This window comes from Mustela lutreola, chromosome 13 (genome assembly GCF_030435805.1).
Source record: "Mustela lutreola isolate mMusLut2 chromosome 13, mMusLut2.pri, whole genome shotgun sequence".
Taxonomy (NCBI): Eukaryota; Metazoa; Chordata; class Mammalia; order Carnivora; family Mustelidae; genus Mustela; species Mustela lutreola.
Genome location: NC_081302.1, coordinates 32101821 through 32126630, shown reverse-complemented (window position 1 = coordinate 32126630; position 24810 = coordinate 32101821). Strand labels below are relative to the sequence as shown.

The window sequence follows — 24810 nt, the reverse complement described above, 5'->3', positions numbered from 1 at the left end:
GACCCCTCCTTGGTCACATGGGCAATGACCTCTTTAGGGATGTGGTTTTTCCTTCTTTATGGCTGGAGAAGCAACAGCATTCTTGCCCTTAGGGACCGTGGATTTTACACTCTGACTCCCAGCTTTTGTCTTCCTGGGGGCCTCACCACCTTGGCTCTTCCTTCTGCCTTTGACCTTTGACTTCTCACTGAGCCCAGTGGCACTTGGAGGAGCCCATGGGGCCTTGTCTGGCTGTTGAGAGGCCTTTATTATTATAAAATAATAAAATATGATATAATATATATAATTATATATACTATATATGTAATTATATATATTATATATTATTATAACATAATATTATATATAATTATATATATTATATATATTATTATAACATAATATTATATATAATATAAATAATAAAATATAATAATAATAATAAATACAAAATCAACTTTAATTATCGAGAGCAAATTGAATCAAAGGAACAAAGCAAACGTGTCCTGTGCTTGGTATGATGATACCTAAGACAAGTGCCAAAGTATGTATTACCTCAAAAATAAGTAAGCAAAGAGAAAAATGCTGCCTTTAACCCGCTATCTTTCTGGGGAAGTCAAATCAGAAACTTCTTACTAGGTAGAAGAGTTAATATGTTGCCTCCTTCCAGGACTGAATGTTCTCCTTCCCTCATTTATAAACCTACAAAGGTGGAGGTGGGGGAGAGCGGGAGACAGAGCAGAGCTAAGTTTCCTTCAAAATGCCTGAAGCATCATTTTCCAAAGCTGAGAGCATCGTTACCACCTAGGGCCAACTGCCTGGCTGCCAATGCAGTCCCAAACGACCATAAATAAAGCCTTAATTATATTAATTAGAGCAATTGCTTCCTGCTGACCATCTGATTATTTGAGGGCCCCTGACTCAGCCCTGGAGCCAGTACCTTCCTTGGCTCACCCCATCCCAAACATCTTACTTCCCCACTGCTGATAGCCCTGCTCCTAATTATGCTCCAGCATGTCCTTGACCCATTTCCTCTCCAAGACACCTCTCACTATGACAACAGAGGTCTACTACCATTATCCAGCGTTGACAGAGCATGGGTAGATGATGATGGGTAGATGATGTCCATGCCAGGACTCTAGAACATGACCTAAGATTCCAGGCTGGTCGACCACCTGATTTCTCATGGAATTTCCCCAGCTACCGATATGCAAAGTGTTATTTTAACACCTGTTTAGATATTCTAATTACCCAAACATGTAAACACTGTGTAAACTGTTAAGACACTCTCTATATTGCCCATATGCCTGCCTTCGCAGACAGTGGGTGACTCTCACTGTCGAAAGAAAACATGTAACAATTTGGCCAGAAGTGTTATCAAGAAACTGTATCGTCAGGATGACAGCTGAGGTGTTTTAACAACACCAACGTGCTGTGGCTACTGCTAGGGGTCCTGCTGTGTCCTGAACTTACAGTTAACGGATAATGGTTCCTGGAGTTGTCAGGGGAAGGGACCCTGCATCTCCATTAGCAGTGGTTTCTCAAATTCGCTGCACGCAGGGCCACGCTACCGCCAACCCCGTTACCAGCTCTTCAACAGATCCCCACAACTCACCCCAGAGCTTCTGATTCGACAGATGTGGGGAAGGGCCCAAGAATCTCGTAGACACGCCTACTTCTCTTAAACTCTGCAGGACGTTCTTATGCGCCATCAGGTTGGAAAACACCAGCGTAGCACCCTCCCCCCACCCCTGCTGAGACGCTATTTTCAGTGGCCCCCTTGTTGGTGAAAATGGTTGGCAATGCTTAAGAAACCATAATTACTGATGGAAGGAGGTCATTTCTCTCCGCTATCTTTAGTCAGAAAAAAGACCCAGCCCGCTCCCGGTCTCATTTTACAAATGAGAACTCTTGATTTTGCCCCTGAAACCTAGTTCTCCCCCACTCCTCCCACCAGCCTTCCTGACATCTATAAATGTATCAAATGCACTCATTAGTTTAAAAAAAAAAAAACGGGGGAGGGGGGGTGGAAATCAGCAAACTTGGGAATCATCCTTAATCATCACGTCCACAAGAGGCCTTCCCTGACTCATCTCTTGGTTTTGGTTATACGTAGCCGAAAGCTCAGCTCAATTCACATAACAAGAAGTTATAAACAAGTCTGCAGGCAGGTGCTAAGCAGGCTTATGCCTATCAGTGTTCAGATGCAATTTCCCAGGCCTCTCCGATTGCCTAGCTCGTTTTCATCGTCACTGTGGTAGGGAAATAACTATAACTACATTTCAGGTTTTAAATCTACTTGTAACAGTCAGGAGAAAACTTTCTTAGGACCCCCAAGAAAATTTCTCTCCTCTTGCGTTGGCACAAACTGTCACATTCCCTGGGACCACGGGAGCCCCAGGCACAAACTCATCACGTGGCTTGGGCCTGTACCCTGGACAATGGATGGCATCAGGGCTGGGGCTGGGGCCAGCTTTCCCGTAGATTCTAGACTGACTGGCAGAGGAAGCATTAACTAGAAAAATGTAAGATTTTAAACAGTAAAGAGACCTAGAGAATCTATCTACTGCACAACCCAACCTGAGTAAGTTTTCTCTTACTCTCTCATATCACCCCATTCTTTTCCTTCACAGCCCTTTTTAAATTGGATCCCTGTGGATATGCAGGTAACATTTCCGTAGTAGTAACCACATGGCACTGTTCTGCACGCTTTGAATGGATTCACTTAATCCTCACAACAATGCTCTCATCCCCATATTACAGATGAGGGGTTCAAGGTAAAGAGAGGTGCGAGAACTTGCCCAGGACCATGGAGCCCAGCCAGAGTGGAGCTTTGGGTCCCTGAGATCCGACTACAGAGCCCAGGCGCTTGGCAATTACATTATGTAGTTCTTTTTACTTAGTTTTGCCTTGCTTCTCCACAAAACTCTAAGATTCATGAAGCAGAGAATGCATCTGTTTTACAAACTACTCCAGCGTGGTGTCTAGTACAATACCAGGCATACAGGAAACATTCCATTCCTAGTAACTAAACAAATGAATAGACAGTTGAAGGTATAACTGAATGAAAGAATGAATGAATGAATGAGGTAATGAACAAAGGAACAACTAGAAAAACCAAGACCCAGATTAACACTGCACATATTATATGACTACTTGTGGAAGACTGGGGTCCAGAGCTTCAACTTCCTGTGTCGGGTTTGGCTTCTCCAACTGAAGGCCTGTTATTTCTGTGTCACCTGATCACACTTGCATCATTAATAATAAATGGACTTTTCTCCTTTGCAAATGAAAAATTGAGCAGATACATTATACATGAACATGTTCAAAAGAAAGAACAATATAAGAATGGGATTTTCCTGCATTTACACTAACTGAAATAGACAAACATTTTGTTCATTGAGAAGAATCAAAACGGAAAATATGTACAAAGCCCTTTGCAGGAGCAGGTACTGAGGAAATTTCATGAACATTTTTTTAAATCAACAATTTTTAGTAAACTCATCGGTTTAAAGTCTCCCCTTGATTTACGGAGATCTAAGTATACATAAAGTGTTGCTGTAATTCTCTTTCATGGTGGCAGCACAACATTTAAAAATAAATCATCTGGAAAATGTAAGCAGCTAAGAAAAAAATCACAGGGCATACATATGTCAGTTCCCACCATCAATGTCCAGAATTAATTCTGCTCTCCCAAAAGAAATCAGAGCAATATCATAGCAAACAAGGTTTCCGGAGAAACTATTAACTGGTATAATCACATGCACACAAAAGCTGTCAACCTGACCGGTTCCTAGGTAAATGGGTTAATGTATTATGACTCAAATCCAGTACTAACAAATATCAACTCCCATTCCCAGTATGTACAGTACAGCTTTTCTCCCCCGACAGAAGTGACTGGACAGTTTGTTCTCCAGTCCAGGAGAAAAGAAAACCACCTCTGTAAATGGGCAAACATGTTGGGAAACTGTATTTACCTTTTGCCTTAATAAGCAGCTACATTTGCTGTTTCAAATAAGGTGCAATTAGCAATGACCATGTCTTACACTGAACATCCTAATGGAAAGCAGGTTGTTAAAGGTCATTCCAATCATGAATAAAGGACAAGGACAAACTCCAGAAGCTCACTTAGAAAACACACAGCTTCACCAAGGGAGCAAAATGGAAATCTCCTACCCCATGCAAGGCTTCCACAGTTGAAGAAAATCTGGAGAGAAGGAATGCTCAGAGAAAGGCATGATGGAAGACAAGGAAGAAGCGAGGAGGAAATGCCCCTTCTGAGGAAAAGGCCGAGGGCCTATATTTATAAAAGCACATGACTGCGGCACTTTTTAATTTTTCCTGGAAAAATAAAGCCATCTTTCCTTGTGTTGTTCCCTTTAAAGTAGAACCCCAGGGGAACAGTGTAGAACAGGAATGCGTCCTACTGGTAGCTTGGTTCATGCCCCAGGGGCCACTGAAAACTACAATCAACCTATCTAAGTGTCCTTATTATAAACATTACACACAATGAATACAAGGTAATTACTCCATCACAAGGGCACACTGTTTAAGCAAATAAATCCAGAATACAATCCTACATCTTATGATCGGTCTAGAGTCACTAGGGACATTGGTCCTGGGGTTTTCTTTTTTCATCCCTGGCCACACTGTGGTGATCTCCTCTCCAGCCCCTCATTTCCCTTTTGGATTAAAATAAAAAGTTCTGAATACCTTTTAGGCCTTCCCCGCCCTTTCTAGGAGCAGGCTTAAAAATCAGGGCTTTGGAAATTGGTTAGATTTGGGAATAAAAACTTACAGAAGCCATCCAAAGCATTGTGTAACTAAATAGTTTGCCGGATGAGATCATACTTGCGACCGAGAAGCCTAAATAACTGAACTGGACTGAAAATGAAGAATAATCCAATTACTGTAAGGATACTTGCACAATACCACTCGCTGATCACCTTCCAGATGCCCGAAGGCTCGACTCATGTCATTCAGAGAAAAGGCCATGAAGACGCCTGTTCTCCTGTAGGCAGCTTCAGTAAACTTCCCATGTTTTGGTAGGGAAAAAAGTAGACCAACTTAAATTAGTCTAGAAATCTTTTCTTTTCTTTTTTTTTTTCAGAAATTACACAATATATTTTTTTTAAATGCCTTCTTGGGGTGCCTGGGTGGCCCAGTGGGTTAAAGCCTCTGCCTTCAGCTCAGGTCATGATCTCAGAGTCTTGGGATCGAGCCCCATATAGGGCTCTTCGCTCAGCAGGGAGCCTACTTCCTCCTCTCTCTCTCTGCCTGCCTCTCTGTCTACTTGTGATTTGTCAAATAAATAAATAAAATATTTTAAAATATGTCTTCTTTATAAACCCACTTAATATTATAAGCAGGATGATATCTCTAAAATTATAAATATTCACAACAAAAAATAAAACTGAGCAAACAGTACAATTAACTCTTACTAAAGTTAACAACTAAAGGTGACAAATATGGGAACATGCGCACATCCCGGCAAACAGATTTCACTCTCTTGCCAGCAGATTTAAATTCCTTGAGGGCAGGTACTGATTCTTAATTTCAATCTGTTGCAATGAATCTCTATTACAGAACTAGGTCCCAGGTATACAACCATGAGCAGACAAGAGCTCTCTCCCTATGAAGTTTACCTTACATTCTAGAAATAGTGGATGACATTCCCCTAGAATTTTTTAAAAATTAATTTTAGGGGCGCCTGGCTGGCCCGGTTGGTAAATCACGTAACTCTTGATCTAAGAGTCATGAGTTCAAGCCCCACGTTGGGTGTGAAGCCTACTTAAAAAAAAGTAATAATAATTTTAAAGGTACTCGTGTCAGAAGGAAAACAGGGCTGAAATAGAATGAAAAACTGGGTTACCTGTCTACTTTAGATAGAGGGTCACCAGAGACCAATCTGCGTAAGCAACATTTGTGATTTAGGCAAAGAACTGAGACCTGAGAAAAAGCCAATCTAGCAAGAATGCAGACCACACATGCAAAGGTTCTGAAGTGACCCCGGAGCTGGCTGGGCTTGTTTAAGGACAGCTGAAGTGTACAGCAGGGACTGGAGAGCAGCCATCCAAGCTGGACGGACCAACCCAACTGTAAGGGGAAATTTACATGTTACTCGGAGTGCAAAGGGAACCTGGTCTGGCTAGTGTTTTATAAGCACACTCCTGGGGTTCCATGGAAGAAGAGTCTGACAGGAGGGCAAGAGCAGAGCAGGGAGAACAGCGGAGAGGAGAAGAGGCCCAGCAAGAGATGGCAGGGGTTATATCACCTGGGGGCAGGTGTGGTGGAGAGATGTAACCTGTTAAAACTAAGTTTTGGAGGATGAATCAACAGGCCATCCCTCCAGAACTGTAGCTGGGGAGTGAAAAGTAGGACTCTAATATAATCCCTTGGTTTACCAGCATTAGTAACTACATCTATAAGTGTAGGTATCAAGGAAGCATTTAGAAACTTTAAAAAAAAAAAAAAAAGGCTTGAGTTCAGAGAAAAGAGCTAGGCTACCTTGATAAATGTGGGGGCCATCAATAAAAATTTACAAAGTGGGTTTTAGAAAATATATGGGGTATGGAATCCCAGATCCGTTCCTTGATAGCTTGTGTCCTTAGGAAAATGATGGGCTTCATTTTCTCACCTATAAAACGGGGATTAAAAAAAACCATTTAAAAAATATTACCTAGGGGCGCCTGGGTGGCTCAGTGGTTTGGGCTGCTGCCTTCGGCTTGGGTCATGATCTCAGGGTCCTGGAATCGAGTCCCGCATCGGGCTCTCTGCTCCGCAGGAAGCCTGCTTCCCTCTCTCTCTCTCTCTCTCTCTCTGCCTGCCTCTCTGCCTACTTGTGATCTCTGTCTGTCAAATAAATAAAATATATATATATATATATATTATCTAGAGCAGAAGTCAGCAAACTTAATGAAGGGACAAATAATAAAAAGACTTTAAGCTTGGTGGCCAGAGAGTGTCTGCCCAAAATACTCAAGACTGCCATGGAGCAGGAAACCGGCCACAGACAGTATGTAAACAGGGGAGAAGAGCTGGTTAAAATGAACCTGTATTTTAAAAATAAAGGTCATAGTTTGCCAGCTGCTGGTTTAGAGCAGTAGTTGTCCAAGGTAATCCTGGATCTGGAGTATCAGCATCACCTGGGAACCTGTCACAGACACAAATTCTGGACATCACCCAGGACTTTCACAACCAGCAGCTCTGGGGGCGGAGTCCAGTGATCGGTCATTATTACAAATTTCCAGGTGATGCATGTTAAAGTTTGAGAACCGCATGGTCAAGAAAATAAATAAATACATAGTGATTAGAACGAGTATCATTATTATTATTATTATTATTATTACTATTATAACTGGCTGCTAGAAGTTTAGAGTATAATTCCCAAAGACAGAAGCAAATGCTGGATTTTTATGGTATATCAAGCAAAAGAGAGACAAAATGCTAGAATCTAAGGTAGGCTTAGGTAAGACTACTTGAGAAATTAAAGATTGTTTTTTATGCTCTTTATTCTAAAGAACTCCTATATTTTCTCATATACTAATTAAGACATATTTTATTTAGTCTTGTTCACAATCCACTAGTCAAAACATATAATCTCAAATATATATACATCTCCAATCTAATTTTTTTTCTTTTAAAGATTTTTTATTTCTTCATGTAACAGAGAAAGAGATCACAAGTAGGCAGAGAGGCAGGCAGAGAAAGAGGGGGGGAGCAGACTCCCTGCTGTGCAGAAAGCCCGATGCGGGGCTCGATCCCAGGACCCTGAGATCATGACCTGAGCCGAAGGCAGAGGCTTAACCCACTGAGCCACCCAGGCGCCCCAATCTAACTTCTAAGAGAAACAGTTTTAGGGGCTCCTGTGCAGCTCAGTCATTATGTGTCTGCCTCCAGCTCGGGCCGTGATCTCCAGGTCCTGGGATGGAGACCCACGTCGGGCTCCATGCTTAGCAGGGAGTCTGCTTCTCCCTCTGCCACCCACACTCCCGCTCATGCTTGTGTGCTCTCTCTCTTCTCTCCCTCTCAAATAAATAAAATCTTCTTTAAGAAATTAAAGAAAAAAAAAAAAAGAAACAGGTTTAATGCCAATTAACTAATTCCCAGATCCCTAACAGCATATTATTCTCTGTTGCTATGACTAGTCTCTATTGCTAGGACCCAACACATTGTACTTATACAAGCACAGAATGAGCAAAGTTGTCAAATGTCATTTATTATTTTAACAGAACAATCTGACCTCTGGAAAAGGTTTAGAATCAATGGGGAAGTTAAAATATAAAGGGTGGTGCCAAGAAACAGAATGTAATACCATCCCTTTTTACATTATTTTTAATATTGGGATTAGAAACCAGAGATCTGCCTATTGAACATGCCTCAAATTAGATAAAAAAATTAGAGATGAGCAGTGCCTTGCTGGCTCAGTTGGTAGAGCATGTGACTCTTAATCTTGGGGTTGTGAGTTTGAGCCCCATGTTGGGTCTAGGTTACTTAAAAAATAAACTTAAAAAAAAAAAAGAATTATGGATGAACATAGAGGAGTCATGCCCACCATTACTATTAGGCTATGTTCATGTCAACAGACCTTTGCAAAATTCCATATGAAAACTAAAATAAAATCAGTACACAAGCAAGGACCAGACATCAGATCATCTCCCGGAAGAGGGAAAACAAGCGTCCACAACTGGAAAACAATTCAATCAAGCAGACAGCACGCAATATTTAAGAGCTAGGCAACAGGCACTGGCTGGTCTTCACAGTGAGCAGTCAGCACAGAGTGAAAAGATATCCTGACAGATACAGAGCATGCTCCCAGGGACCTATTGGGAAGAGAGATTTAAAAAACCAACCAGGAAGGCCATCAGCTTAATTTTAGGTAAACCCACAAAAATCTCTCAGGCTGCTCAGCTAATGAGAATGAATTGCCTGAAACCAGGGCAAGAGGTTAATTGAAAAAGCCAGGAGCCATCGAGGGCCTAAAAACAAATTTGCCTGTTGGCTTGTAAAAGGCCTAGATCATAAATGTATTTGTCCAGACTATATAACCTGCTCCTGGAAATGTTTATGAAGGTACAATGGTAAGATGCAAAAGAATGCCTGATTTGCCCAGAAGTACAGTTTGACTTCGAAAACTAAAACTGGGGGGCACCTGGGTGGCTCAATGGGTTAAAGCCTCTCTCTTCAGCTCAGGTCATAATCCCAGGGTCCTGGGATGGAGCCCCGCTTCGGGCTCCCTGCTCTACAGAGAGCCTGCTTCCTCCTCTCTCTCTGCCTGCCTCTCTGCCTACTTATGATCTCTCTCTCTGTCAAATAAATAAATAAAATCTAAAAAAAAAAAAAAAGAAAAGAAACTAAAAATGATAATGAACTCCTCCAAAGTGACATTGATAGTATAAAGTTCCATGGTTCTAACATTGAGAATTTTAGAAATTCATGTAAAAATTCACAGCAGTGTCAAAGTGGAAACTATGGAACTAGTTAAGGGCAGCCACAACGTAAAAGAACTGGAGCAGCAAATTTAGGCTTCTATATTTAGCCGGGAAAATCCCATTACTTGGAGATCCTCTTTCCAACCCAACCTCTTAAAAGAAATAAAACTTGGAAGAGATCAGTAATTTAAAACATTGTAACTCCCATATCTTCTTGGTGGGCTGCAGATACCAGTGTTAAGATAATCTGAAATTAAACCAACCACATTTTTCCCTTTCTATCATGTGATTATAAATTATCAGGGATCCATTAAATAACATCTAAAAGTTTAAACCCAGAGTTTTCCAAACTTATGGATTATTCAGTATCTTTTCAAAGAAAAGATACTGAAGAAGATATCGTTATTTCACTTAGTCTATTTAAATATGTTCACAAAAATCTAGATATAAACTCCATATGCTTATAGCATTAGTTTTTAAACAACTCTAAAGACAGAATCAATGTACAAAATAGCCACAAACACAAGTATAAAACCAGTACTATTTATACTAACAACCTAAATTCAATGAATAAAAGATATTTTCCCAAACAACAGGACTAGGACACAGCATGGGAACAGCATGCCGGTGTCATTATGGTCCTTGTGATTTTTTTTTTCTAAACCACTTTTTTCTTCTTGAACTCCTACAAAAGCATACATAAGCCCATCAAGTCATTGGGCTTTATTTTGACTTCAAATTTTACATTTTCTTGGGGTGCCTGGGTGGCTCAGTCGTTTAAGCATCTGCCTTTGGCTCAGGTCATGATCCCAGTGTCTTGGGATGGACACATCGAAATCCCCGCTCAGCAGAAAGCTGGCTTCTCCCTTTGCCTGACGCTCCCCCTGCTTGCGCTCACTCTCTCTCTCTCTGACAAATAAATAAATAAAACTTTTAATTTGAAAAGAAAAAAAAGCATCTGTCTTTGGCTCAGGTCAGGATCTCAGGGTCCCGGGATCGAGCTCCGAGTCCAGCTCTCTGCTCAGCGCAGACTCTGCTTCTCCCTCTACCCTCCCCTGCACTGGTATTCTTCCTCTCCACCCAAATAAATAAATAAAATCTTTTCTAAAAATTTACATATTCTTTTGTCTTTAAATTAAGATAATTATGATAGGACAACTTGGTTCCAGTACTTCTTGCTTGATCATATATATTTTATAATGATGGTAAGTGTACTATTTTTATATCTTATAATTTTATACTTTATACTATATAATTGTATAGTTTCATCTTATAATAGTTTAATAGTTTATACTTCATACTTTCTTATACTTTATAGTGTTTATATAGTTTATATATACTTGATATAATGCATAGTTGTACCTGTTCTTAAATACACATCCTAAAGCTTTATATTCTTTTCCAAACTTATTCTAAATTTTTATTCTAAACTGTACTTACAGAGTTACAGAGAGATTGTCATAGTTTACTTCCCTGCCTTCCTAAGGCCACTACATAAAAGATACACCAGAGTTCAACTTCCGCAGCCTAAGATATCATGTAGACCTTTTGCTTCTCATTAAAACAAATATATAAAAATATATTTGTTATAATGAATACACATATATAGGTATAACTATATCCAAGCATGCACTAAACATTAATTATTATTTTACAAATTTAATGAGCATATTTAACTATGGATATTTTTAATATAAACATGAGAAAGAGTAAGCAAATACTGCATAATCTCATTCACATATGGTACCTAGAAAGTCACACTCATAAATGCACAGAGGAGAATTGCAGTTTCCAGGAGCTGGGAGATGGCAGAAATGGAAAGATGTTGGTCGAACAGTACCAACCGTCAGTTATGCAGGATGACTAAGTTCTGAAGATCTAATGAGCAGACAACCTGGTGACTATCATTAATAAAATACTAAATTGTATACTTGAAATTTGCTAAGAGTAGATTTTAAGTTTTCTCAACACTCACACAAACGATAGCCATGGGAGTAATAATTACTCAGAATGGTCATCATTTTATTCACCAAAATATCAACTCTATTTCTTTTTGTCTGATTTTTTGTTTTTAAGATTTATTTATTTTAGAGGATACAGAGGGCAAGTGGTGGGGAGGGGCAGAGGAGAGGGAGAAAGAGAATTCCAAGCAGACCCATAGCGGAGCACAGAGTTCAAAGCAGTGCTGGAGCCCAGGATCCTGAGATTGTGACCTGAGCTGAAATCAAGAGTCAGAAGTCCAACCAGCTAAACCACCCAGGCACCCCTGCTTGATTTTCTTAACAGTCAGGGAGCCAAACATGCAGAATGCTGTTATTTCTCTGGATGCAAATAAATAAATCTTTATTTTTTGAAAAATCTTATCATAACCTCACATTGCGGCATACTCCCAAGAAACTTGCTTATTCCATCTGCAAAACTTCAAACTTTGGCTTGAAAGGTAAAGTTTTCATTCATCACATGGATAGTCCTAGGATGACCAGCAGAACAACTATCTAGGGAAGATATGCAAAGCCATTTAGCTAGAAATTGAAGATTTTCTTAAAAAATCTTCTGTAGTCAGATATTACTCCTCCTCACACTCACCTTGAACTTCTAAGTCTGAGAATTGCAAAAATAACTAAGTGTATAGAAGTGGTCATATAACCCAACAAATGAATAAATCATTGAGGGCAGTGGATCTCGATGTGTGGTCCCCAGACCAGTAGACTGAGCATCATCATTGGGAGAGCTTGTTAACATCAGAAATTGGAGGGGGTGTGGGTAGTCATGTGTTTTAACAAGCAGGTAATTCTTTTTTTTTTCTTTTTTTTGTTTATTTTGAGAGAGAGAGAGACAGTGACAGAAAGCATGAGAGGGGAGGTCAGAGGGAGAAGCAGACTCCCCATGGAGCTGGGAGCCCAATGTGGGACTCGATCCCAGGGCTCTGGGACCACAACCTGAGCCGAAGGCAGTTGCTTAACCAACTGAGCCACGAGGCGTCCACAAGCAGGTAATTTTGATACATACTCAAGTTTGAGAACCACAACTCTGGCTTATGATAAACAAGCCCAGATAACTGAATAGTCTCAGTCTTCACTATAACTAACACTGCCTCATAATTGGGAGGTTCTGGGCACACATTTTTTACCTTTCCCCCAGATATCAAGGTCAAGATTCTACCATGGTGTAGAGCCAGGGCAATTCAACCTCCAACTCAAATCAGGACAGGGGGGGTTGGTTGGCGACAAAAAAGCAACTATAGCAAACATGAAGGGAGAGATCTATCTGTCTAGAATGGCACAGACTATTCCAGAAGCAGAAAGAGAAACATGAAAACTTTCAGATTTCCATTTCTTTAGTTTCCTGACTAGTATAGCCCCATTAGCAATGAGTAAGAACTTCTGAGAAATGATCCCTTTTGAAAGCTATCAACAGGGGCGCCTGGGTGGCTCAGTGGATTAAGCCGCTGCCTTCGGCTCAGGTCATGATCTCAGGGTCTTGGGATCGAGTCCCACATCGGGCTCTCTGCTCAGCGGGGAGCCTGCTTCCCTCTCTCTCTCTCTCTCTGTCTACTTGTGATTTCTCTCTGTCAAATAAATAAATCTTTAAAAAAAAAAAAAAAAAGAAAGCTATCAACAGAACTAAATTGAAATTGGTTACCTGAATAAAGCTCAGAAAATACTAAATATTTTAAGAGAAACAAAAAACATTACAAATTTAGAGAACTTTGAGCTCAAATAAACTGGTGTCAAGTTCATCTTTAAGAATTTTAAGATCACAACTTATAAAATCTTTGAAATTACATTCTTGCAAGCCTCAAGAAATACATAAACAAAATCAGCAAAACTCATAGTAATCATGTTTTTGTTTTTTAAATGATTGCTTATTCTGTAATTTCGAAATATAATTTTCATGCAGTCTAATGCAAACGATAATTAACATCTTTAATCTCTAACAATATTTATAAACACTAAAAACTCTTGCTTTTTTTTCCATATGGTAAAATAGACATAACTTAGAATAATTTCTGCTTTTCATTTGGGAAATTGAGATAATGCTACGCATTCTCTTTCTGAAAGCAGATAAAGATAAAAATTTGAAAAATATAAGTGACCTACCCTAGATCTTAGATAGAGAATCAGATATTCTTGGTTCCTCAACCAGTTTTAAGTCTATAATTCAATTTATGCCAGTAGTTCTTTTTTTAATTATATAGTTAAGTACTTTTACTAATTCAAATATCCAAGTTTGGCTGAAATGTACTAAGCCTGACATTCCTCCTGTGCAGGACCACACAGGCTTGAATAAATGGGAACCACTCTGCACAGGCACATTTGATCTGGAACTGGTTCGTTTGCTCCTGACCCCTACCTCTCTTTGCACCTGGGACAAACAGCTCCTCATTAGGCCATTCTGGCTGAGAGCTCCGTTAGGCCCACATGCTTAAGTTGACTCTGACCCCCCGCAGAGGAGAGGGGGATCCAGAGGGCACATCACCATGGCAACACCCCACAACAGACCCAAGCCACTAGCACAGTGCTCCCATCTTAGAGGTTACCTATAGATCCACCCCCCAAAAGAGATGAACAGATACTCTGCAAAACCTTATCATTTCTTATGTGGAAACTAGCCATCTCAGTGGCTAGGTATAAACACAAACTTTTCCATTTAGCTGTGGTTACCGCATTTCCTGGTTTGCCCTACACGATCCGGGTTTATCCTTGTTATGTCTGTGTAATTAGCAGTGCCCCTGTTCTCAATAAAAATTGCCCTAGATTAGAGGCGCCTGGGTGGCTGGCTCAGTCAGTTAAGCCTCTGACTCTTGATTCTGGCTCAGGTTGTGATCTCAGGGTCCTAAAATCAAGCCCCAGGTTGGGCACCACTCTCAGTGGAGAGCCTGCTTAAATTTTCTCTCTCTCCTCCCTCACACGTACTCTTTCTCCCTCTCTCAAATAAATAAATCTTTTAAAAAAGATCATCCTAGATGATTCATTGAACAATTCATTAGACATCCTAGATTCATTAAACAATGAATTATATGGCCATCCTACACAAAGGCCTATTTCAGCAAAGGGACAGGCATGAGAGACAAACCAGAGGCAAAGTTATTCATGGATGTTTGCCGGCCTACTCCTCTAGGCTACTTTCCATACTTTATTCAGTGACTGGAGACTCTTTTAACAATGATCTTAAAGTCCAACTAAATAAATAATTCTCAGGGACAAAGCAGATAGTAGGTCTTCTTCCTTCTGATTTCAAAGGTGCCTAGAACCATCCAGAGCCTACTCTGGGGTATGAAGCATACCCCTAGATGGTACAATGTGAGGAATCCATCCCTTTACCCAGTTCAGCTGTAGAAACATCACTTTTGAGAATATTATTTATAAATTCCTCCCCCAAAATGGCCCTGTGCCTACTATGAGAGCCATACTAAGTGAATCCAGATGCCCAAACGGAAAAGTGGCAAAAAGCAACAGAGCCTGATGATTGCACTTGTCCTTTCAACAAATATTTATGAAAAACAATGTGGCAGCCTTTATATCTTTGAAGCCAAACCTCAGATGTGTTTTGTTTGGTCCAGATAGGAATCTCAAATGTTTAAAATATTTGCTAATACTTTAAAATATGAAGTCATACAAAAAATCCAGACTTCCACTCTTAGGAAACCAGAAGCTCTGACAACACCAGACTTGTATCTTGTTAATGCAATTTGCAACTGGTGCTGAGTAACTCCCTGAGAAACAAGCATCACTCCTGGTCCTTGGTCCTTACTCAATCTCCACCTCACTCAACCAGATCCCATGCATTTGAGTTTGCAACCCTGCTATATGGCTGGAGATAATCCTTCATGGAACAACATCTGGCCTTTCAATTTAAGGATCCTCTACCAGGGATTCTCTAGGTTCAGAGTAAACTGGAATCCATATCTTTAGACCAAAGTCTCAACAGGGAAATGACAATAAACAGGAAAAGTTAGGGGTTTTTTTCTCTTTTATCAAACGGGCATATGGTTCCCAGTATTCCTACAGGATCAAAAGGAAGAAATGAGCCTAAGCCTGTTGTTATTTGTAAAACAATAGCACATTCAGCCTCAAACACCTAAATACATAATTAAGGTAAAAAAGGGGGGGCATGTTTTTAATGATCCTCTAACAACGAAGCTGGGAAGGGCTCAACAGCCACTGTCAAGAATTTTAAGTGCTTCGACCTTAAAGAAACTTTGACCATCAATAACATTAGCCATGATGTATCAGATCTGAAGAAAATACTTTAACATAAGCTACCCAAAATCATAAAACATTCCTTACAGTCCTGGGAAAATGCAATTTCTTCCTCCTTACTGAGAGAACCAAAAAAAAAAAAAAAAAAATCTTAATACAACAAAATTAGTGATAATTTTCAGATATAAAGAACATACTGCACTCCCATTTCAACAGAAGTAAAAGCTAAAAATAAGCTTTGAACAAATAAGCACATGCATTTTAATCGTGGATTTAAATGTTGAGATCATTTGTAAAAAGGTATTTTAACGGTGGTCATATAACTTAAAACTGTTCTCTTCAGTTCTGAATGTTAAGGTATTAATCTAGCTTACAAAGTAATTGATGAAAGCTAAGACAATGAGCTTTTATTTTCTTCAATTCAGCTACAGGCCTTTTGTGAATAACCCTTTCAATGACAGATGCTAAAATAATGAATTAAGAAAAAAAGCCTATTTGCAGGATGTTTTTCTGCCTTGACTACTATTAATTTCCCAGCTACTCAAGGAACAGCCACATGTTGCAACTGAGACTTTGTTTACATATAGAGAACATTATTTTTCTAAAGCATCTAAAGCACTTTGCAAACATTAAAGAGCTGTTTTTAGAATAGCATTTCAGGGGCTTAGCACATGATAAAAACTCCTTACACTTTTATTTTAAAACGAGTTTTCAAAGACTTAATCACTGTCACAAAGTTTTATTTAGATTCCTCCAACCATTGGTAAAGGGGCTTGCCTGTTTTTAAGAAAGTAAAAATGCACTTTTTGGTAACAGACACTTCAATTTAGTAGACTTTGGAGAAATATTAGAAAATAGATCTTGGCCTCTTTTACGAAATGGCTTTTTAAATCTCCCAAGCTGGTATCTGTCTCCAATTAATGCGGAAACACACACACAACAACAACAACAACAACAAAACTGTTTAAAAAAAAAAAGGCAAAACGAAACAAAAAGTTTTCTTTGCACTCAAAATCTAAACGCAGATTCCTACTTGGTGACATCGTTGTCGACTAACTTTTCCCTAAACTCCCAGACACGCAGGTGCTGCCGTTACTAGGACTCGACATTCCACGTGGGTTAAGGTGCAACACTCCACCAAGGCGGAGAGTGAGTGCAGGGCCTCGAGGACCCCAACTCTCCAGTGCCTGGTCTCACGCACACGTACAGACGCAAACCAAGGCCAAGGCCAGGCTTCCCTCCTCCAGGCACACCCCAGACACCGCAGTCCTCCCAAGACGAGCGCTGCTCGCCGCGTCCTCCTGGGGCGCACCCGCTGCTCCACCACCCCGGGACCACTCTCCACCTCCCTCCCGCTCTCCCGCTCCCGCCGGGCGTCCGCTCCTGCCACCCCGCCCACCCCCGAACGCTGGCTCCAACACTCCTGGTCGTCGGGACGGGAGGAGTGGACGCTGGAGCGCGCCACGTGGAGGGCGCACGCTTAGCAGCCCGACCACAGTCCATCAGCCCTTCCTCAGGGGTCCCAGCGCCTCCAGCCCCGCGACTCCTCCCCAGGGCGCCGGACCCTCCCCCGCGCCTCGAGCCTCTGTCTTGCCTGATTGGGGTCTGTGGCGCGGAACACGTGGCAGGCCATCTGGGACTCGGGGTCGTCGGGCTGCGCCTTGATCAGGTAGGCAAAGTAGGTGAGATCGTGGCTGTTGTGAATGAAGCGCGAGATGTGCTGTGCCTTGTGCTCGAAGATGAACACCGCCGGGTTGGGCTGCGCCGCCGCGGGGCCGACGCCGCCCGCGGCCCCGACGCCGGGAGCGGGGACACAGCGCAGGAAGGGCGCGCTGAGCACCAGGAGCACCTCGCGGGCGGCCGGCGCCCCGCAGCCGCCCGCCTCCGGCTTCTGGCTGCGCCGGCGGATCTCAGCCATGAGCCAGGGCAGCATGGGCAGCGTGGTCCTGCGGTCCAGGCACGACCCCCCCACGTACCACAGCCGAAACCGTTTGTCGCCCGACTTCCCGAGGCCCGGCTGCGCAAGGGCGCCCGGCTCGGGCTCCAGAGGGTGCGGGAACGGCTCATCCTGAATGCAGCTGAGGGGCTCCATAACTCGCGCCCCACGAAGGCACCGAGGCGGCCGGGGTAGGCGCGCCGCGTCCCCGACTGCCGCGCTGAAGGCGCCGCCGAAACCGTGCCAGCTGCCGCACCCGGGCCCCGCGCCCTCTCTGGCACGGCAAGACCACGAACTCCGCGCTTCAGCGGCCCTGCCCCATGCGGCACTCCCCCCGGCGCGGCTCGCAGGCTCGGGCGGCGGGCACCCCGGGGAGCGCCCCGCAGCCGGACTGGCAGGAGAGGGTGGCTTAAATCGCCATCCTCCTTCCTCGCGCTAGCGCCTCGGGGCCGCACTTCCCCCTTCCTGCGCCGCGGACCCCGCGCCGCTGCCCGTCGCCGCCTGCTCCAGCGCTGCAGAGCCGCTGCGGCCGCCGCGCTCGCCCCGGGCAGGCAGACGGAGGCTGGGCGGGGAATGGGCTGTGGGCGGGCGGGGTGACTTGGGGCGGAGCTGACTCCTACCAGGGTGACCGGCTGTCACCTGGAAGGTCGGGGCCGCCGGGCTTCGGCGCGATCAGCCCTACGGAAAGGGCCTGCGAGCACTGTTCCGCTGGAAAACAACAATACCAAAACGTGGCCACGCTGGGCCGCTCCCCCTAGCTGTCGCCGCGGCCCGGCTCGCTGCTCCTCCTCCCAACTGTTCCCGTCCCTCCCTCGCGCCTTCCTTCCTTCCAGGCTGCTACTTTAATCGGGCTGCTACCCCGCCTCCCGCCGGGCGGGCGGAGAGCGTCGCCTCTAAAAGCTTTTCTGTGAAGTCGCCTCTCCGCCTCTTCCCCCGGCCCCTGTCCCAGCCCGCCCCTCCAAGCCGCCCCTGGGGCAGCAGTCCTGCTGCTGGCGCGGGCACTGCCTGCATCTACACCGCCTCTCCCGGGTCGCCGACGTCCCCGGCCCCTCGCGCGTCTCTGCTGCCCCCTGGAGAGGGGACCCCTCTCCGCTGGGCGTGGGGACTTCTTTTTTACGAACAGCATTTGCATGGTTTCAGTTCTTTCTGAAGACTTGCCTGACAATTTCTGAATCTTATTTCCAGATACTACCCAAAAGAATCCTGTTTTATCCATTTTTTGCACCCCGTTCAGAGGCAGTGTAGAGATTTCTCACCTTTTATATATTTCCGAGGTACACAGAAGACATTTTAAGGATAATTCGATCATTCTAACTTTAAAGTGGAGAAAGAAGTATTTTTTTTTTCATTTTAGCAAATTAGATTCTCGTTCTTTTTGCTCTTACTGAATTATAATGAAGAATTCGATAAGTAAACAAAATAAATGGGAAACACACTGCAAGTTCCCAATTTTCCCCAAAGTACCTACAGGGAGAATGAAAACCCAAACCCCAAAGGTTTCTCACTGTGTTTAATTTACTATGGCATGCTCACTTTCTGTAAAGTCCTGGAGTTATTTTTTTTTTTTTATCCTATTTATGTAAGATGATTATGATCAGTTGCCCTTAAGTATTCCTATACTGAATTTCTGGGTAGACCCTGATGGTTCTCTTGTAAAAAAGCAGCTAGGTTCCAAGAGACCTTATTAATTGTTTAGGTTTAGTCATTTGGTTTATAACTACTCCACCTACCTTTGTGCAAAATGTCTTCAAGAAGCAGTGACAAGTTCTCAGAATGTAGACTGAAACCTTCTAGAACCTTACCAGTAACTTTCTTCTACAAATTCCCTAGGCCATTTCTCTAGGCCACATATGCCGGAACCAAAAAGAGGGGGAGAAAAGAACAAAGAACTGGGGAGAGCTTGAAAATTTTGTGGGTTCTACCAAGTCAACAAGCTTGGGAGCTAGGACTGAATTTGGAGCCCAGCAGACTATTTCCTACTGGTTAAAGAAAATGAAGCAATAAACTTTCACTCATTGACAGAAAAACAGAATTGTCTTTTATCTTGTGACATCCTGCCATTGCCTCCTGTTCTAAAAGCCTTAGCCTTTTCTTTGTAACATTTTTGCCATGTTTATCTTACTATGCAGTGAGTGTTATTATTGTCTACCAATCTCTGATCTTTGCATCCTGATACCGGGAAGATAGCTCTTCTCTGCCCCCTTAAATTTAGGCATGGGTCATAAGACTTGTTTTGGCAGTGAAGTAACTTGGGTCACATCTTAAGTAGAAGCGTTAAATTGCCAGTAGTTGTCACTCCAGCCCACTGTTCCCCTCCAGTGGTCATCAGGGAAACATGTCCATAAAGAGGTTGCTTGTAATCAAAGCTCAGAAAGCTGAGTCAATGCAAGGAGGACAGCTGTCCTGAAGAATCTCCTGGGCCCACAGCACACTGCTTATGAGTGAAAAATAAACTTTCTGGTTCTGTTAAATCACTGGGATTATGGAGTTGTTTGCTACCCTATTGTTAATCTTATCCTGTTCAATAAAATTATTATACTATAGTATATTTATATAACTTATTTTATTATCATTTATATATTTGGATTTATTACATGCAGGAACTAGATGGTAAGTTATTCTTACCACTATTGTAACACCTGTAGGACCTTACAGAATTGCACGCACATGAAAAGTACTCCATTATATATTTGATCACTGAATTTTTAAAACAATAAGAAGACAAGACATGATTTTAAAATGTTCGGTAGGAATTACAAAGAATACGCAAGTCTATGATGTTTACTAAATGGTGGAGGGACAAATCAACCTCTGACCCCCAACCCTTCCATTTTCAATCCCACCCCATCCCCAATAAACGGTGAAAGAATATGTTCAGAAAAATATTTCCAATAATCTGCAAGAAATCTCTCTTGAATAGTCTTATAGGCACCACTGCCTGTGATACCCAAAAGTGACATCTTATATTAAACCAAAAAAATAGTGCTCTTTTAACATCCCAATCTAAATCAGTGGTGTCACAGTTAATTAGAAGTGGTAAGACCTGGTCAAACCCTAGTTTAAAAATGTATACCACAAGAGAATTGTAAGGGCCTGAGCTGGTGTGGTGGTGTAAGCCTGGAAAGGTTTGTTGCAATGTCTTAGCTTGTCTCCTTGATGCTAAGCCCTTGTCTTTATTTCTCTGACTCTCTCTTTCTCTCTCTTCCATTCAGCGTCCCCGTCCAACATCTACTTTTCTTCTCTGCTTAAAAATCTCTAAATGAGGGGCACCTGAGTGGCTCAGTGGGTTAAGCCTCTGCCTTCGGCCCAGGTCATGATCTCAGAACCCTGAGATCGAGTCCCACGTCAGGCTCTCTGCTCAGCGGGGAGGCTGCTTCCCCCTCTCTCTCTGCCTGCCTCTCTGCCTACTTGTGATCTCCCTCTCTCTGTCATGTTAACAAAAAAATAAAATCTTTAAAAAAAAATCTCTAAATGAAGATACATTTTTTTGAAGCTCAAAACACAAATCTTTCTGGTTTTGTATCTGTGGCTCCTGTCTTCCCTCTACCCAGACAGCGTCTCCATCCACAACCACATGGCTGCTCACTCTCTGGGCCTTCGTAGGCACTTTCCTCTCCCAGTTGCTCTTCTTCCTATCACCCCCCCCCCAACTCTGAAATTCCCCCTCCCCCACCGGTCCTTACTTACTTGAATACCCATTCATCATCGTTCAAGACCCAACTCAAAACTCACTCTTCTGTGAAGCTGTTGCTCATCTCCCCAGTTAGTGACCCTCTCTTCTTTGCGCTTTTTAAGATTATAGCGCTTAAGGCATTCTCTGTAATTACCTGGTGATTTGTCTGTGTGCCCTCCACTACAAAGAGGGCATTTTGAGAGAAGGATTACTTTTGTTGTTGTTGTTGCTGCTCCATACTTTCCTCCAGCGAGGTAGCTGACATGTAATAGGTGCTTAATAAATGTTGACTGAATGAATGAACTGAATAATAGCAAATTCAAATTGAAGAGACCAAAGATTATAAAGAGAGTTTTAATATCACAGAAGGGATATACCAAATGATATAATCAGCTTATTTCATAAACATACTAAATATATCTACTAGCTAACTATGAAGTACTAGAAAATAACGGGATGCCTCCCAACAACTGTAATGGAGCTCTGAGTGGAGGTGGCAAGGAAAGCACAAGTGTTTGTGACTGAATAAGATTTTGAGATAATAATCCGGTTTTTCCTCCATTGTTCCTTGGTTCCCTGGGACCTTCCCTCAGCCCAGGCAGCCAAGGCAGTGCATCTTCTCTGCTCCAGGGGAAGGATGACACAGCAAAATACAGATAACAAAAGAGTCCATTCTTAGCCTTGAGGTCCCAAAAGCTAAGGATCTGGCAAAGGCAAACGGTTTAGAGTATGTGCGCCATATCATTTTCTCCTGCTCTAGAAACTTAAAAAAGTTTTCCCAACCTTGGGAAATGGAGATGAAGAAGAAATAAATAAGAGGTAACTACTGGGAAACCAAAATACAAATGTATAACTTTTTTTTTTTTTTAATATATCCATCCAGTGAAAAGAATAGGGAATAAGAAAGAGAAAAAAAGAAAACAAAATTAGAGTATGATAATAGAAAACTTAAAATAGTATGGCTAAAATAACTCCAAATAGTAACTATAATAAATGGCAATTATTAGTTTAACCCACCAAAAGATAACAACTTAAAGATCCAGGAACCTGCTGCTTACAGAATCACTTCAAAAACACAACCATACAGAAACTGTACAGTAAATAGAAAAAAATGTATCAGGCACAAATGAATGAAAAGAAAGCCCGAGTAGTGGTTTCAATATCCAATTAAATAGAAATTGACGCTTATGAAGGGGAGGTCACAAAGAAAGATTTTCCAGGGAAAGCACTAAGATATTATTTTTTTAAACACATGCACTAAGGAAATTGCTTTCAAATATATAAAACAACTAAGAGAGCGACAGGAAAAATAAATACATCAACATTTTTTTATGGTGATTTTAACAAATCATTCTCAGGGATGCCTGGATGGCTCAGTGGGTTAAAGCCTCTGCTTTTGACTCAGGTCATGATCCTGGGATCAAGCTCCGCATCAGGCTCTCTGCTCAGCAGTGACCCTGCTTCCCCCTCTCTCTCTGCCTGCCTCTCTGCCTACTTGTGATCTCTGTCTGTCAAATAAGTAAAATCTTAAAAAAAAAAAAAATCATTCTCAGATACAGTGAGATTAAGTAAACTAAGTATAATCAAATCTATAAATTTGCTTAATAGAAAATGCAAAATTTTTATACAGTACCTGTGGAAGAAACAAAAATTGACGATGCACTGTGTCATACAAGAAACCCATAAATTCCAAAGAATTGACATCATATAGATGTTGTCTGATTATTCAAGGTAAATTAAAACCAAAAACATAGATCTAAAAATCACTACATCTGGAGAGTAAAAATATAATATTCAATATTCCTGATTAAAAAGAAAATTTTAATACATGGAATTATTTTTTTAAAGATTTTATTTATTTGAGAAAGAGAGGACAAATGGGGACAGGTGCAGAGGAAAAGGGAGAAGCAGACTCCTGCTGACCAGGGAGCCAGACCAGTCCATGGGGTTCAATCCTAGGACCCTGAGAATATGACCTAAGCCAAAGGCAGACCCTAAACGTACTAAGCCAGCCAGGCACCCCTTAATACATGAAATTAAATGATAAAAGTAATTTAATGTCAAAACTTGTCAAATATAGGTAAATATAGTGATTAAAATAAATAATAAAATCAAAAATTTTGAAAAAAATTTTATTGGGGATTTTTTTTTTTTATTGGCTCAGTCTGTTAAGCAACTGCCTTCGGCTCAGGTCATGATCCCAGAGTCCTAGGATTGAGTCCTGCATTGGGCTCCTAGCTCAGCCAGGAGCCCACTTCTCCCACCACCTGCCACTCCCCACTGCTTGTGTTAACTTCTCTCTCTCTCTCTGACAAATAAAATCTTAAAAAAAAAAAAAAAAAACAATGAATGAACATAAATAAACAAAAACTCAACTTAAAAAAATAGGAAAAAATGTCATAGAGAAGCCCAAAGAAATATAAAGGGAGAAAGTAATAGAGTTAAGTTTAGAAATTAGGAAAATAAAAAATGGGAAAACAATAGAAGGGAATAACAAATAATAGTCTCTTCATGTCTATTGATCAATCATCTGTATTTCTCCCTGAAGGATTTGGTGTTCATATCTTTTGCCTTTTTTTTTAACCAGGGTTCAACTTATAGAATTGTCCTGTATTAAGGTATTAGGGATAGTAACATTTTGTCCAAAATATATCTTGTATGTTTTTCCCAGTTTATCATTTATCTTTTTTGAACATAACAAAAAGAGAGAATACAGATTTTTTTTTCAAACATTCATGGAATATTCAAAGAAATTACACCTGCCTTTTGACATTGTTTAAGATGTCTTTACAAAAATTAACTATTCATTTACACCAGACCACACCCCAAATATAGGCATTACTCATTAATGCTCTTGACAGATAAATGGATGACAAGAATTATAAAAGTGCTGTTTTTCTAAAAATTAGGAAATTAAAGCACAAAGTAAGTGGGCAATGAAAGTAATGTGATAGAAAATGAGTGGAATGAATAGCAACTGATTGCTAATCAAATGCACAGTGCTTTGCAAACAGAAGGTGATTAATAAATGTCTGGCAAATGAATGGATTTACAGCTCTCTCAAATGCCAAAGAACAGAATCAGTTTCAGAAGTTAAAAATTTCTACAGAGGAAACAGATTTTTCTTCTACCATAAGGCTGAGATAATTTTACTATACCTATTTTTGTCTGACTGTATAATTCAGAAGTGCCTCAAGTGATCTAAAAAACTCTGTTGTCATAAAACCAATTTGAGAGGTGAAAGGAAGCAGGATTAAAATGAACATTTATTTTATGCATGCCCTCAAGTCAAAGAGCTCCATCTCAATAAAGCATATGAAATCAGCCATACGTTGGGAAGTACTGTATATTTGAGTGAAGATATTAGTGTAGCAAGATTAGATATTTTCCCCACTAAACACTCCTTTATCACTGAATGAAATTTCACATTTATGCTCAAAATTGTGTAGATTTACATTGGTATTATTGACTATTTTCTCTTGAACTTAGTGGAGTTTTTGCCACCAAAACTATATTGATACCACAAAAAAACTGTTTCCCTATAAGAAAACTTCTTGTTTACTTACTATTTCTAATGGGCCCTAAGAA

The 24810-nt window shown here is 41.4% G+C and overlaps 2 protein-coding genes across 4 annotated transcripts in view; one reads left to right on the top strand and one right to left on the bottom strand.

Moving 5' to 3' along the window:
• The window catches only part of TBC1D4 (TBC1 domain family member 4), a 191720-nt gene extending 173888 nt beyond the window's left edge, over positions 1 to 17832 (bottom strand). For all 3 annotated transcript variants that reach the window (XM_059144337.1, XM_059144338.1, XM_059144339.1), the window contains exon 1: positions 17208 to 17832. In XM_059144337.1, coding sequence (XP_059000320.1) covers positions 17208 to 17705 — 498 coding nt within the window. In that variant the 5' untranslated portion in view covers positions 17706 to 17832. The remainder of the gene's footprint in view (positions 1 to 17207) is intronic.
• The window catches only part of UCHL3 (ubiquitin C-terminal hydrolase L3), a 114449-nt gene continuing 106643 nt past the window's right edge, over positions 17005 to 24810 (top strand). The window contains exon 1 of the mRNA XM_059144344.1: positions 17005 to 17282. The gene's annotated coding sequence lies outside the window, so the exon portion shown is untranslated. The remainder of the gene's footprint in view (positions 17283 to 24810) is intronic.